This window comes from Augochlora pura, chromosome 2, assembly GCF_028453695.1.
Source record: "Augochlora pura isolate Apur16 chromosome 2, APUR_v2.2.1, whole genome shotgun sequence".
Lineage (NCBI taxonomy): Eukaryota > Metazoa > Arthropoda > Insecta > Hymenoptera > Halictidae > Augochlora > Augochlora pura.
The window spans coordinates 19,115,925-19,132,023 of record NC_135773.1 but is presented as its reverse complement, the minus strand read 5'-3'; the positions used below and the strand labels follow the sequence as shown (position 1 = coordinate 19,132,023).

The following is a 16,099-nucleotide window of genomic DNA, read 5'->3' as shown; positions in this document are numbered from 1 at the left end:
TCGCTGCTATTTCTGCGGCATAACTGTTCGTTAATTAATGCGTAATATTAAATGCACACTTTTTCATCTCCTACCTTTTTATTATTATTGTTTACTGGTTAACGGTTGTAAACAAAAAATATATAATCAGATTATACCTAAAACTTACAAATAAAATAGAAAAATTAAACAACTCTTTCTAATGATTTACATTGATAAAAGTACAATTAAAGGAGTTGCTGCGGATATGAAATTGTAAGAAGATCAAGCGATATTTAAGAGCTAGTAATAAATACAAATTTAAAAAATCATGACGTTGACCACCATGGTGGTCAACGAGTGCAAGGAAAAATCTTACCATTGAAGTCCATAAACTGTCTAATTAGTTCAATTGGCGGCTGAGCCCCATACGTGTCAAGCGCGGGCATATTCAGATCATCGACGAAGAACACTTGTTTCCTGAGCACTGGTGGTCCGTAAACATCCTTGCGCCTTTTTCCCAGCTTATCATCGATTAGATCCTTTCCACGGCACAAAACATTATGAACTTCCAATTAATGTATGCGACAAATTAGTGCAACTATAGGCATAGATAAATCATATCAACGTCCACCTGAGTCTGATTGGCTGTGGTCCTAGCGGAGAACGTAATGAAATCGCAGATGAATCGTTTAGGCATGTTTCTCGACAATTTCCCGGAAATGGTGAGTGTTTTGCCACTTCCGGTGGGACCGATGCAAAGAACGTTCGAATCATTGATCAAGAGGTAACCGATCAACGTCGCGCTCCTCACGCTGTCCATTGTGGGCACTTCGATCTCTAAAAATTCGAAAAAAAATTAACATCATTGACCATTCGGTAATTGAAACATTTTTATGTTTGAAAAATATTATTGGCATCATTACCGGATATTTAAAGTGATCGATTTATTATACATTGAGACCACAAACCTGCGTATTTTGTAGTGGGGGTGATTACGATTGGTGCTACATCATCGAGCCATTTATACCACCTGGGCGGAACTGGCTCTTGACCCTCGATGAGATCTGTGAAACCGCCATCGTGTAATCTGTGGTGTCATAATAGGTGTTGTTAGCGCAAGCTTACTATCAACCATTCATTTGCAAATGAATTATTCACACGAATACAATAGACTGTTCTATGTCTGCTAAACAGGATGCGTAGAAAATCAACCGTATACAATATTGTTACAGTTGCACACGTGCTTTGCAAATATATTGGAGCAGCTAATTGGTTTACAGACATTGGAGTAATGGAGTTTCAATATTAACCCTTGACAGTTTAGACACTCGAGCAGAACGTCAAAAGCCACATTATTTATTCCGTGTAAGACTCGGGTCCATAGGATGTTTAGACTAGCTAACGTAATTAGTTGTTTAGACTAACGTAAATATTTAGATTTACTCTTTTATCCATGTTTACGTTTTAAACGTACGAGACAGTGCACAGTGTACAACTCGAAACGAAATCGCGAAAAGAATCAACGCATAAAGAGAATTAAGAATATATCACATTCGACGAAATTGTGCAATAGATTTTTTAACACTTCAGAAATTATACATTATTTTTACAGGAAACTTAATTTTTATTGAAATATTAAGGGGTTGGTCAATATTAAACGTTCTACTTGCCTATAGTCGAATACAAGACCATCTTCAGGGAACGCTGGACGGTGGCCACGAGTTTTCTGAACTTCCCGGATCCATTCGCTGAATATAAGCCGGCTATTATAGTCGCTGGAGGCACCTAAGCTCCATACTGCGGCGAAAGCTGCCCAAGGAGTTAGCAAATCGGCTGAAACGAGAACATTTTTCAACTAAACTGAGAAAAATAAATTTCAAGTTATGCTGCAAATACTATTCGAATATTATTTAAATTTACTGAAATGTCTATATGTTATTGGTGAGACAGAATGTTATTATTTGTATAAACTATAATATTTGAATATATTATATATTTTATTTGTATATCATAGAATGAGGCAGATAAAATTTTTAAAGTCGAACTATCGTTTCAAGTAGAATCCTGGCCAATCGATGATAAATCAGGTAAATCCTATGACGAAATGTTAAGTATGCGTAATACAATGACTTATTGAATCGATAGTTACGAATTAAAGCTTGCAGTGCTGCGGGCGGGGGTGGTTTTCCTTCGCGGCCTGCCATCGGGCCTATACGGAAATTCATCAGATTTATGTAGGACTGCACCATGCCGCAATCGACCGTGCTCACGATTTCCCTTAGCCTACTGCGAACAACCTGCAGACCCGGAAGGAGATACTGACTCGTCAGCTGACCGATAGTCTCCACATGACTGCTCATGTTCTGGAATTGTGTAGGAAACGCGATTTACCACTCCTCCGATTTGACGCTTGGAAAAGTTTAAGCTACGAGAATTTCACGAATGCGAAGTGCTTCCATAGATTTTTCCAAATACAATAGGAAATCCTAAAATCAGATTTCGAAAGTTTAAACAGGTTTAAATATCGTTCAAAAGAGGGATGCACTTTTTTCTCTTAATTTTTCAAATATCAGTAATTCTGATCAAGTATTTTTCGTAAGGAAAACGATGTTAACCTAGCATATAATACATGTGTATAGTATATCAAAATGATTGTAACTCTGAAAAATGAGGGGATCCTGAAGTTATTTGAAGTAATTTTTTCCGTAGTTTAAATGCAATCCGCAGCTTTGTTCACGAATTATTGTTTACGAGTCCTAAAAAATTAGTATATATTATTCAGACTTCGCTGCAGCATGTTGAAAGTTGCCCAGCTTGTCTCGTTAGCCACTGTTACTCGCAAATAACCCGTAAACAAAGCTACGGAAAAAGTTACTTCAACTGACATGAAGTATCCCTCATTTTCCGGAGTTCCAATTCTTTTGATACACCCTGTATACATACAAGACACACCTTGTTGTTTATTCCAACAATGTTCTTTTATGAAATTAGCATATTTTATTTTTAAGTTGATATATTATTTATCAATATTATATATGTACATATATGCTAAAATTAATAGACTTGCGGATTTCATTAAAAGACGCAGTCATACACAGTAGTGCGCAAAGAACATCTAATGGAATTTCCATTATTTCAAGCTTCTTTGTTGAAATTACTCGCAGGTAATTTCTAGAGCACTCACTTGTGGCAAGGATTTCAGCCAACAATTAATAATCGGTTGAAGACCGAGTCCTTCCGGTTCCAGGTAAACCATGCCGCATCTGTGGAATTGCCGATAAAAGCAAATTATTAATTTCGTCGATGACATAGAGGTGCTTCGTCATTGTTTCACCACCACGTGACACTGACAATCAGCTTATTCGTAAATAGCTTTTCTCAACACTCGACATCCTATGTCCTATGCGCTACGTATGTAATTCATTACTGAAACATTTGAAGAAATATAATATGATTTGGAAATATTCTACTATATCATACCAAATAGTATTATCCGGATAAAGCAACACTGACATATTATTTCATATACATATATAAGGCAAAGGCATTAATCACCAATTCCATTGTTCATAACCTTTAAAAACAAAATCATTATTGGGAAATAAAACTTTAAATACATCTTTTTTCAAACTTCATTATTTAGACGTATCGCAGTATTGAATTAGGGTAGCGATATATATAGGCTCATTGCGATTTCTGCGAAACGTTGGCAAATAATTTCAGAAGAATGCCAGCCAAACAGGAAAAGCGGGAATGTAAAAGGAGCACCGCGTTATTTTTGATTACACACCCAGTCATTTATGATTGTCACGTTTCAGTGGACATTGTTTTATATTCGACGAGGCATGAGAATACCTGGAATTTTTCATACATGCTCTCACACACTATTTTTCTTCCATCAAATGTTTAAGGTTATGGGGGGTGAGTTTGATTTCGGGGCGCAACGCGGTCATTTGTTAGAACCGACCTGTTTTTTCATCATCGATTAGCCCACAGCTCGTTTTTTTACACAGCTCAATTTTTTATTTTGAGCGGGCGGTGATCGACGAGCATGTTCGGTACACGAAAATCGATTATAAAGAATTTAGGTCTGTTATCCATGTGGTATTAGCTTCGCACAATGGCAGAATATCCTATGACGTGGATGCTCTCAAAAGGATCTCACGATTCGCTGAAAAGTACACTCGGCGCTCGTACTCATTCCACATTTTTCATTCAAAGAAATACGTACTGCGGATTTTCAAGGAAATCGTTTAAAACATTTCTCGGTAATTGTAAGTTCTTGTTCCGCTGCAAGCAAAGTTGCGCTAATGCAATTAAATCCTGATTTAATTACACATTCTATCTATCCTATATATCTTAATTGCGTAATAATTGAATTACGATATTACGTTTTTGCATCTTTCCGGTAAAACAATTTCATTCATTTTACTTCAAACGAAGGTTATACTTTATGAAATCCCTAACGCGATTCTTAACGTTGTTTTTTGTGTGTCCAATTTTTAATAATAATCCTTTCTAATCTTAGTCTGTAATCTAAATTGTATTTCGCATACAATTAAAAATAATAGAATTGCGCATTAGGGCTTATAATAACAATAGGTATATGAAATTAACGTATGGTGATGGAGACTAAAGTATTTATACACCTTCTAAAAGTGGATCCATAAGATAGGATTTTTTTTTAAATTTTGCTATTACTTGAAATGGCAACAAATAATAAAAAATCAAAATTGGTTCCTTTTCTGTCCTGGGATTTCTTTACACTTTCGACATACTGACAAATAACTGTCAGAAATCTGCAACTTTTAAAGCATTCAATACTTGAAACTTGGCGCTGATTGAACTAATCGTTAATGTTTTGATGCAACATTTAGAATGCATATAAGTTACCAAGATCTACAAAATGCATTTTTTCATTATAGGAGCAGATAAAAAAAGTTACAAAGATGAGTCTTATTATTTTGTTTTCGTCATTTGGACCAGTTTTCAAAAAGATATTTCGTTTGAAAAAATAGCCAACTTCAGTATGTTTTGAACCTTTAATACACTATTTGTGGATCGCAGATTGAACTTTACTCGCGATTAACGGAGGAAAATTAGTGAATTTTGAAAAAATTCGGTGTTTAAAAAGCATTTAATGTTTGCAGAGTTGGCAATAAGATTCTGATAACAAGTGTCCAACGAGAATTTTTAGGATTCTTTAAATGGACTCTTTCAAACATATAATGAAAAAGAAGATTAAACTTTTTAAAAAGAAATAGCTCTTGCACACATAGTACGTTAATGTAAAGAACAAATGAAGCGAATACCAGAGGAAATGAGGTAAAGAATTTTGGCCCGGATAAGTGGTAAATGAAAAATAAGCCAGTTAATTACAGAGGCAAAAATCAGTGTGGCACAATTAGTCGGCTAAAAATATTAAAATAATCATTTTTCATCCTGCAATTTCAATCCCAAATTTTACAGATTATCGAAATTATACTGAATGTTCCATAATAATTAATTTACGTGCCAATTAATCTTTAGTTTGGAAGAAATAATGTATCTCTCATTTATATTTAATAAGCGAGATATCGAATGCTTAGTCCGCGCACGTCATTTATAAATACACGAATGAAAACCGGCCAAGAAATATTCGAGCAACTTTGATTTAATTGATCATCTTAATTAATGTTACACGTACGCATATTGTTTGGAAGCAATCCGTTTTTGTTCACTTTCTGCGAAATCTAATACTTAAGTAAAATAAAAATCGAACTGGTCCCGAGCATTTTTCTCGAAATTGTTGTAATTGCAGCGTTCTGTTTGCAATATTTGCACGCCTTACCTCGATACGGTAGCTGGAGATGCGACTCTCAGGTCAGCCACTTCGAACATCATCGTCATAGTGGGCAGGATTTTCATGATTTCCCCGGATGTCAGGCAGAGTTTCTTATTGTCGTCGAGTACAGTGTTCATGTTCTCGATCCACAGAGCGTCGACGGGCCCGTCGAAAATATACCACCGTTTCTTCAGATCGTTCGAAGCGATTCCAAGTCTGAGCAGTTTCGCAAAAATACCGTCGGTCCTGAAAAATAATGCCTTTGGATAGTGGCATGTACTCGTTGCGATTTAACTTGTCGTTACATCGTCACATTCCATAGGAACGCAAAGAATCATTTGCAATGCGAAAGTTAAGAACAAATTTTTCCATCAATGGAAAATCAAGTTTTGTTGTCTAAAATTTTTTTATGATGGATTTAGACAAAAGAAGTATTTTTTGCGAATTTATCCAAGGAAAATAGAATGCGTGATACACATCTGCGAAATTCAGAATATTTCGAATATTTTCATCCTTTGTTAGCAGCAAAAGAGAATCCGTAAAAATTTGCGGTATTTTTCTTTTGTCGATGATACTGCCTGTATTGTTTGTATCGTAGCACAAAAACTTAGATCAATAATAAAATGTATATTCAATTTTGTACAGAGAGAGCTATTCTGTCATCTAAAAATTCTATCATCGGAACATATTTGTCTCCATATTAATTCAGATATAGTTCTACTGTAGGTTCTACTGTATTTCTAAATATAGGGTACATTAGTTTTCAAAGTAACCGTTTTTGATGACGGGGGATGTAAAAGTATTTTTATAAGGATGGTACACAGATGGGCAAGATTAACATCAAGAAATCAAAAGGAAACTAATCGATCGTGACACGATGCGACGATCTTGTTACGGATAAAAAGACAATCTTATTTTGCACGGAACTAACAAATGACAATCCTAAAATGTGTGTTATACTTTAATTACGCAAAGATCTGTGAGAACAAAATGATGGACATTTCTTGTCTTTAAAAATCATAGCACCCGGATGGATGCTCCGAATTTTAACATCAATTCTGACCGCAAAAGCTTCAAAACCCATTCCATTTCTTTGTGTTTCTAACATGAATTTCCGAGAACAATTTAACGACAATGACAGCGTGTATGTTTTTAGTAAGAGACATTACTCGTTTTTAATGCTCCCTGTTATCCATGATTTCAACTATTATTAACAATTTGTAAGAAATTTAATAAGGCAAATTAATAAGGCGTGATTCTGCTGAGACAAGCATTATGCGATTTGTTGCATGTCACCGATCTATTGCATTGAATAAAATTGTAACAAAAATTAATGTGACCTCAATAGAATTATGTTTGGTCCCATGCGTCCTTGTCGCATACTAAATATTGCCTAAATGTTATTGTAGAATTTTTATAAAGCATCGGACAGCCTAGCCGTTACGGCTATGAACAATGCGATAACGGTCGGCGTACCAATTTACAGTGGAAATCAATTGTATTTTTTTCCGATACTCGTACGTGATCATTCCCATGCTCACCATTCCCTCGTGTTCAGGTCGTACTCGCCGTATAGCTGACCCATGGTAATGGATTTCGGGTTCAATACAAACGTGAGAACCGGCATGAACGGCTTCCCGCTCGGCTGCGGTTTTCCTCTCAATTTGGTGGACGCCTCCTTCAGCACTTCGTAACACTATCGTAGTAAATACAGTGTTAATAACTCCGTTTTTCTTAGTCGATTATGGAAAAGTTCCGGGAAGGAACATTGTTATTGTAAAGAATGAAATAGTCGTATTTTCCTATAATGTATGTTCCGAGTCTTTTAACCCAAATAAATATGACATTAATTTTTACGTAAATATTAAATGTAATCACTCATGGTAGAAATAATGAGTAATAATATTTATAGTAGAGTCTGTCAGACTCCATGTCCGTAGTTAAGGGTTAAACAAAATACAATATTAGTGCCTTATAACTGTATATAGAGACTTTCACAATAAAAATTCTGTGTCTATTTTTACGGTGTAATAGTACCGTAGAAATTTAGCCGCCTACTATATTTAATAGATGATTCTATACAATTTAGTATGCGCCAATATATGGAATGTCCAAGCGAGAAGTATAGAATTGTATTTTACACCGTTATAAGAGTAGAATATATTCGTTAACAGGTGACATACAGGCAAAAAAACGCCACGCACTATGGGAATGAGGAGTGATTTGAAAGAAATAACCAATCGTCAGAGCGTTGCGTTAACAAATAGACAAATTGTAATTTTCTTCGAACTGATGACCGGTTTCGCAACGGCATCGGTCTTCCCGAGTCCGTTTCGAAACAGTAAATTAGTTATCTGCCAGCCCCCGAAGAATCCTTATGCACCATCGTTATGGCAACTGCAGAAAAACTGTGGTTGCTAAATCGCAATGTCCGACATTGTTGAGACACCGTCGGGACACAGTCGAGACATCGTTGTCGAGGCACGTCCCCTTTTTACCCAAACTCGCCTTGTCCAAATCAAATGCCCCATTAACTTCAACGGGAATTCTATTTCAACCGCTTACAATTGGAATATCCTCCATCAAAACCTCGCGGATCTGCCCGCGTTAATTAATCGAAAATGCGAACAAATGACCCATCAAGCACTAGCCTTTGAGGATCCTTTGACGCGTGAAATTTGGTTCCACCGTTGACTATGGCGAAATTTGTCATGATAAAAATAGGTATTTCCAGGAAATGATCTCATAAGTTTTAATGAAAAAAGTTGAATGCAACTTGTAACTTGGAATTTTTGGTACATCTTGTAAAAATATTCGCGTATTGATCTATTTGCTGTTACTGATTCCAGGTGCCTCATGTTTCTGCTTTAATGATAATTAAACTCCTCTGTTGTTAAAGTTTCTGGTTCTAGTTCACTTGAATATCACAAGATCACTGTCGCATGAAACAAATAAGTGCGGCAAGGGGTTAATCAAGCTTATGCAAAACGGCGTATGGAATGCGTGGCTCTAAGAGACTTTTAAAATAATATCGACATCAAAATCTCATTACTGTGACTCTTCATTAAAAGCTAATGCAGATGTTAACAATTAGATACCATCTAACAAATGTCAATAGTCAACCATAAAACAAATGGCTGGGTTGTCAAACAACCCATGCGAACGTGCCGGGTTTGATTAAGATACCTGGAGGGTGCTACTACAAAATGCTATTTCCTTTAGCAACATTGAAATATACGAGTAAGCCTGACTCCGAGTAAGTCTGAAATATGTGAACAGAAATCGCGTTTCAAGTTTCATGCTGAATTATTTCGTGTATATTAATCAATTTTGTCAGCTTTTTATCGGCTATAGTATGTGTTAACCGCGAATATTTACGCACAATAAGTATGCAATATGCATGTAATATTCATACACGAAAAATATATAAAATATCCAGGAAAATATGCAAAATATAGACGAAAATGTTTGAGTCACTATAGACGTCTATTTCGATTTACATAACTATTATTACTTATACCGAAAAATGTTTGAGTGGAGATTTTAAAGGTATCAAGTGAGATATATGCTCCTGTTTAAATTTGTCGCATAAAATTTTAAGCAAAAATTTATGTGTTTTATGTAATTTTATCCGAAGGGTGAGAAATTTTAGTCAATGAATGTGCTCGTCAACTACTTATTGCAAGACAAAATGACAATTACGATAGTTCTCGAAATGAAGGTACTCAATTTCATGAACCGGTGATCGATATCACGAAACTCCAGATATGAGGAAACGGCAGAATTTCCATTATTGTCCAGCTAAAATAGTCGTTTGGCCCACTGCGCATTGCCTGGTTCGTATCGGCGCCGATTTCAAAGCGCATGCGAGCGGATTTCACCGGGTTGCGAGCATGACTGAGGACGCAGAACGCGCTTCCAGTTTATCTGGCGGAGCTTCCCGTCGCGCAACGCTCCCGTTCTGCTTACATCGCGCTTCCGTCGCGCTTCCGCAGCGCTTCCGTCGCGGCGCCGATTTTAATTTCGATTTCGATCTCTGGATCACTTGATCTTTTGATCTTTGGAACCGGTCGACCGACTAGTTAAACAAAGTTGTAACTCATCATCTCGTTGCTTTCCGCGAACGATATTCGTGTCCTCCTGGCTAGAACAAATTCGAAACTAATACGAATCCAAAGTACTAGCTAGCTTGTAATTATACAAAGTGTCTACCTCGTTAACATCGACAGTCGGAACCGGATGAACACTCTTTAAAAAAGAATTGAACGAAACGGGTTAAAACGTTTGGAAGAACATTGCTTTGGCATGGTGACGATTCAAGAGTGACTCATTGTATCGTTTCGTGTGCCGAGGATTATTATTCTACATGAAGATCCAGAACCAGGTCATACATTTTTAATAAACCTATAAAATACCTATGTATAGCAATAACGTGAGTTCTCTGTACATTCAGTATTTTTGGATCAACGAAATCATCGACATAGTTAGGACTTCAAAGATATTCCTGTCTAGAGTGTTTTTAGGTTTCCTCTGGATTTTTTTACGACGATCTTTCGCACACGTATTCTCTATCACTTGAAAAGTACAGCGCAGTTCTTTTCGAACCGAGATATCTAAAATTGTATAAGAGTCAATTAAAAACAAATCGGCACGGAACGTGTTAAAGTTGCGTGGAACCGTCGCGGCCACAATAGTAATTCCGTTAAGGGTTAATCCAAAATGATGGTCTCGTTATTAGCATACCCAACGTATTCGTTGCTTGCCACTTTGTATTTTGTTTCTATCGGAAGAGACCGGAAGCGTCGATCGGTGCGAGGGAGTGATAGAATCGAGGGGATCTTCGGGGTGGCAATGCTTCGTCGAACGTCGAACGTTGACGTCGGAATCCGTTGTATTTCCGACGTCGTCGCCGGTCTCGTCCCGCCTCGACAAGATTTATAGCTTGGCGCCTGTGGACCGTCAAGGTCGCCTAGCATCAAGATTCTGGCACAATGACCCGAGAGACACCCCGATCGATTCTCAAAATCTCTCTAGATCGATACGCGATGATAGAGGTCTGAAAATCGCCGGGCTAATTCGCAAATCGGTTGTTGCGAAGTTTTTCGAGAAATAGTTCTTAAAAATAGTGATCGAAGTCATTTGGAGCCAGGGTATCATCTCACAATAGAAACACTAACGTGTCTAGGAAGACTACATTAAAAAATATGTCGACATAAATGGGAAGCAAAATTATAAATGACCTTAAGCACGCTTCATCATATTCTCGTCAAGAATACACGTTTTTCAGGTGTTAAACATTTTCTTTGTCAGTTTGCGTAACCTGTAAAATCGATCTGAAAATCCATTGTTCTACATAAAACGCATACGCATAACTTCCACGATTGAAGATCGAAATATTCTCGGAATTGAAATTTTAGCCTTGCAAAGTGAAAAGGAGATTCCTCAATGCCGTTAATCTTCCCATAATATCGATGTTTTAACATCGCGACCACAAGAGGAAACATAAATGAAATTGGAAGAACGTGGTATGGATAACGTTTAACCTGTTGATCTTTCGATGTAGAAAATTTCTTATTCGTCGATATTGGTCTTGCCGCGCTGAAAAGCTAAACGAATTTGCGATTTCCCCGTTTGCCATTCGGTAATTTTTCTTCCTCTTCACGCTAGCTCAAACGAATGCTTACAATGAAATTTGTCTATACGCTACACGATGCATGACAGTTCGTGAATATTCCTTCTATTGCGCCGTTGGAATCGAAACGAGCATTCAAAACTCTACGGCAATAGTAAACGTTGATCAGTAGAAGAATCAAATAAGATGGAAACATCGTAGAGAAAATACAAGCAGCTACAGAGCTGAAAAGAAGAGCTAGAGAGTCGAACTCGAAATGAAATGGATAAATTCTATTCTATAATTAGTTCCGTGCGAGCAGAACGGTGCGACGCGCGGCTGCTTCCCATTCGATTGCAGCCTAAAAAAAACTTTGCTCGCACTGATCTATTATCTAGAAAAGATTTTCCAATTAACGAGTTGACTGTCGTGTTTTGACATTCACGATTATACCACGGAATAATTTGTTCGATATAAAGAAGATAAATTCAGTATATCGAAGCTTATTTGAGGACCGGAACAGTAATTAATATCAATAATTCAAACTTCCCAGTTTTCGTTTTATTAAATAAATTTCATTAATTTTATCGAGTTTTCGTGAATCGAATGACCGATGAACGCTTTGAAATACGTATACATATTTCAGCAGGATAATTGGAGTACTCACTGTCGGATAATTAATTGCTTAATTGCGGATTTTACCCTTTAAAATAAAAATGAAAAAGTCGAGTAGGACATATGAAATGCAAAATAAAAATTTAAATGTTATTCTATAAAAATCGATTTATTTTTACCCCTGTTTGTTCCAATCGAGATAGAGACTATTTTTTGCATAAAGATCCGCTGTCTACTAATTTTATATTTATCGAATTCGCGATACCGAATTCGCGAAATTCGCTGTAAAGCTTATTAAAAAGCTTAAAAAGTCTAGGTAAGATATTACAATGTTAACTGCATGGTAAAACCATTTGCACTTGAAGCAATTTTAAATCGAAATTTAAAATAGTCTCTCCGACCTATAGTATTTTTGTTTCGTATAACTTACTACATTTTATACATACGACACTGAATTTTCCAAGCAACAATTACACTTCGCACAGTTTTTTAAATATCAATAAATTTGATGATAGTGAAAAATATTTTCAAACGCGATTTTTGACGGCATTCTCAGAGTCATCATTTAAATGCAAAAGATTAAAATTACTTTGTTGTTAGTTTCAGTTTTAGTCGTTTATTTACTATACATAGTAACTTTAACTTTAAATAATTTATTAATATATCACATTTCTTTATGGAATAAAACATTTATGAAAATGTACTAATAAATTCTCATTGTGCAGAGTTACTTAGACTCAGTGTACAGAAAGAGAACACAGCTATTGAATTACAGTAACTGATTTTTGTAAATTATAAGCACGCGGTAACTGGCACAGTATATTATTTATGTCATGAAAAAATTGATAAAGATAAAGAAACCTTTCTGGCCCTTAGGAAATGCCATTTAAATTGCTAAGTTGTGTTTAATAGCAGAAACTTTGGAAAGTTGTTATAACCAGGCATGGTAACTGACTCATGTACCCTACAGTTTAATTTCTCCAATAAATTCAAATTGTCAACGTTTACTATTTTGAAAATAAGGCAAATCAGCACATAATTATTTACCTCTTAGTTGTAACAGGAATTTATTTCTGCTGGTTCCAAATTTTGAAACTACATACTCTGTACTGTTCGAAAGAAAAAGAAAGAAGCAAGGCTTCCACAGTAAAAATCAACAAACGACCGCGATTTATCGATCCGCCGCGCAGATGGTCGTTTCGTAGAAAGTCTGGTAGAAGATAGAGCGAAGGCCAGCGCGATAAACAAACAGCAGCTCGTTGGCGGAATGCAGTCGATTCTCGAGGGCTCTTCGGCCGGAAAACGGAGGCTTTCCGGCTCGGTTCACTATCGATCTTTGAACTATCAAAAGAACACCCCGATCCATCTTCTCTGTCACTTCGTCGTCGCCAGTTTCTAGGATCCTTCTCTTGCAACTTCTGCAGCACGAAAAGTCCAATCCCATTTTAAACTTTCGCGAGTTGACGAGAAATCTCGAGAAATAGTCCTAGCATGTCAGTAAACATCGCGTTAAAAATTCCATGGAAGGTTTTATCTGTAATTTTCGTGGATGAAATGTGAAAACATGGTTCATTGTACGATTCGTTTCACAGCTTTTAGATAAGTCCGCTAAACAAACATCTAGTCGATTAATAGAGAAATTCTATAGATTTCCTTTGAACGAAAGTTATCCATGATTTTTACCGAATTTAATTCGGAATGAATTCTAATTCGAAATACCTTTATACTTTAGAATTTATTCTGGTTTACCTCTAAAATGTTTTTCTTCGACGAAACGATTTTGCAGAATTTGTTGAATATAGCAGTCCATTTTTTTTATAAAATTAGAAACGATTATGATTGCGTTCTAATGTAGTAATTAAAAGTTTATTCCTCACAAAATGATGGATAGTGAAGCATGTTCGAAGCTTGCCTTATTCAATATTTGAATTGTACGGAACACTGTTGATTTTCTAATTTTTTCGGAAAATTGCAAGCTCGACAAAAAAAATTTAATTACACCATGAAAACAAAATGACAGGCAAACAAAAGGCAAAAAGTCAGCTGAATGCTAGTTTGTGTATTGTACTCGTTAAAAAATAGCACACTGTAATTAACAAAGCGTAGAGCACCTCACATAATTGTTATAATTAACGGGGAAAAAGTTATTATTAACATTGCAAGTGCAATTAACTGTTTAAAATAAAATTAACGAAATTTCTACTACTGTGAAACTTGATAGTAAATTTTTATTGAAGTGCTGAATACACTGTGGCATCGTAAAAGCCCATTTGTATGGATTAAGACCGGGCCGACATCTGCCCGATTTATCGCATCTCAAATGTCAGCGCCCACTTGGCGAAAATGAAAAGCAATGTCAGCCCTCTCACTGTATATAAACACGGAGCTTTCATTATATTGTTGGGTATCTTATGCACGTAAAACTCACACCTATGGGTCAGTATAGTTCACAGGTGTCGTTTATTTATTTGTAGAAAGATACAATATAGGATATAATGACAGAATTTACGATGCCTTATCGGATGCTGCAGAAGTGTAGCTACGAACTATATTTGACCGACACTGGAGCGATTTGGTTCAGTCCTTTCTTGACCTCAATACTGTCGTCACTGCTTTATTTAATAAAATGTGCAATGAATCTTTTAACATTTGAAATTTTGAATTCTAATCAATTACATCTCTTCTCGAAAACGAAAAGTTGTTTGTCGTTCCATTCCGAGCTCTTTCTCTATAATCTATTGTATATTATAGAGTCTATACTGATCAGACGATGTGATACGAGAAGTAGGTGGAATCTCGCCTACTTCATTTCACATGTGGGCGAGACGTGAAGAGGTAAAGGGCTTTCAAGAGATCTGGAAATGGTAATACTGAGTAGGAAGAGGCTTGCAGTCGGAACGCAATCAATCTATTCATACAATTATGCAAAGCAATCTCGTGTTTATGTACAGAAGATATTCTCGGATTAATAGAAATGCAGCTCCTGAAATATCAGTTAGCATGTAAATCCAAGTCTCTGTGAATGCTTAAAACGATTATAAAAAATTTTCGTAATTTCCAGGTTGACGGACGCATTAAATCGGCGTTGGGAAACAATACAGCGGTATAATGTATATACGGAACGTTAATCCAATCTCTCGTGACTGTGAAGAATTATTAATTTAGTGAACAAAAGAACAGTGTAGCGGAGTGCATATTGCGTCATGAATAACAGACAATAAGGATAGCCACATGGGACATTAAAAGATTGAAAATTATACTACTATTATACTACTTATTATGATATGCAGTATAGTGCTTAGAGAACAATTACGAAATAATAATATTATTAAGAATCGTCGGCAACAGTTTCTGAAAGACGTAACAACACGAAGAACGGTAGCAAGAGTGCTTTGAAAACTGTGCGGAATCAAAGTATTCAAAGATAAAAAACGACGCAGCAGTTACTAACAAGCGGAAAACAAAGAAAGTTTTAATCCTTCTGCAAATGCCGGGAACGTTGTGGCAAGCAGGATGAATAAATTGAAATTCCGAACGAATTTTGAAAATACTAGAAATGAAGCTAGATCGTTTAGAGAACCCTCTTTAAGGTAGTTTCGAGCTGGGGATACATACTTCCGTTGATCTCGGATTTGTAACATAGTTGAAACAGATCCTGGGGGAACATGTATTGAACCCACTAATTGGATTCGTCGATGAAACGATTTAATCGAATTATTTAAAAACTTTGAATGGAACCTGTCATAATTAGCGAATGCATTTTTACTGAATATAAAACCTAACAATTGACTTCTACGACTGAATTTGATATTGCTAATTGTTGGACGAGGTTCTGAAGTCTAAGAAGAATATTTCCTGATTTCTAATTTCTGATTATTAAACCTGGACTACCTCTACGATTATGCCTGAGAAGAATGAACATTCTAGGATTCTTTCTGAAATCGAAGAAAAGAATCTGTCAATTAAACTAGAGAGGACTTTTAATTGATCAGAATTTAGAATTTTCAGTAATTAGGAGACATTCTAATATACTCTAAGAAATTCCAAATTCCTTTCACTATTGATATCAAGAAGGCTTTGCAGTTTAT

The 16,099-nt window shown here is 36.1% G+C and overlaps 1 protein-coding gene across 1 annotated transcript in view; it reads right to left on the bottom strand.

The window, feature by feature from the left end:
• Nucleotides 1-16,099, bottom strand: part of LOC144478273 (dynein axonemal heavy chain 1) — a 95,119-nt gene that overhangs the window by 38,015 nt on the left and 41,005 nt on the right. Inside the window, 8 exon segments of the mRNA XM_078196041.1 lie at nt 338-500; nt 593-798; nt 930-1,048; nt 1,632-1,794; nt 2,111-2,324; nt 3,146-3,224; nt 5,792-6,031; nt 7,327-7,481. Of these exon segments, the coding sequence (XP_078052167.1) occupies nt 338-500; nt 593-798; nt 930-1,048; nt 1,632-1,794; nt 2,111-2,324; nt 3,146-3,224; nt 5,792-6,031; nt 7,327-7,481 (1,339 nt within the window).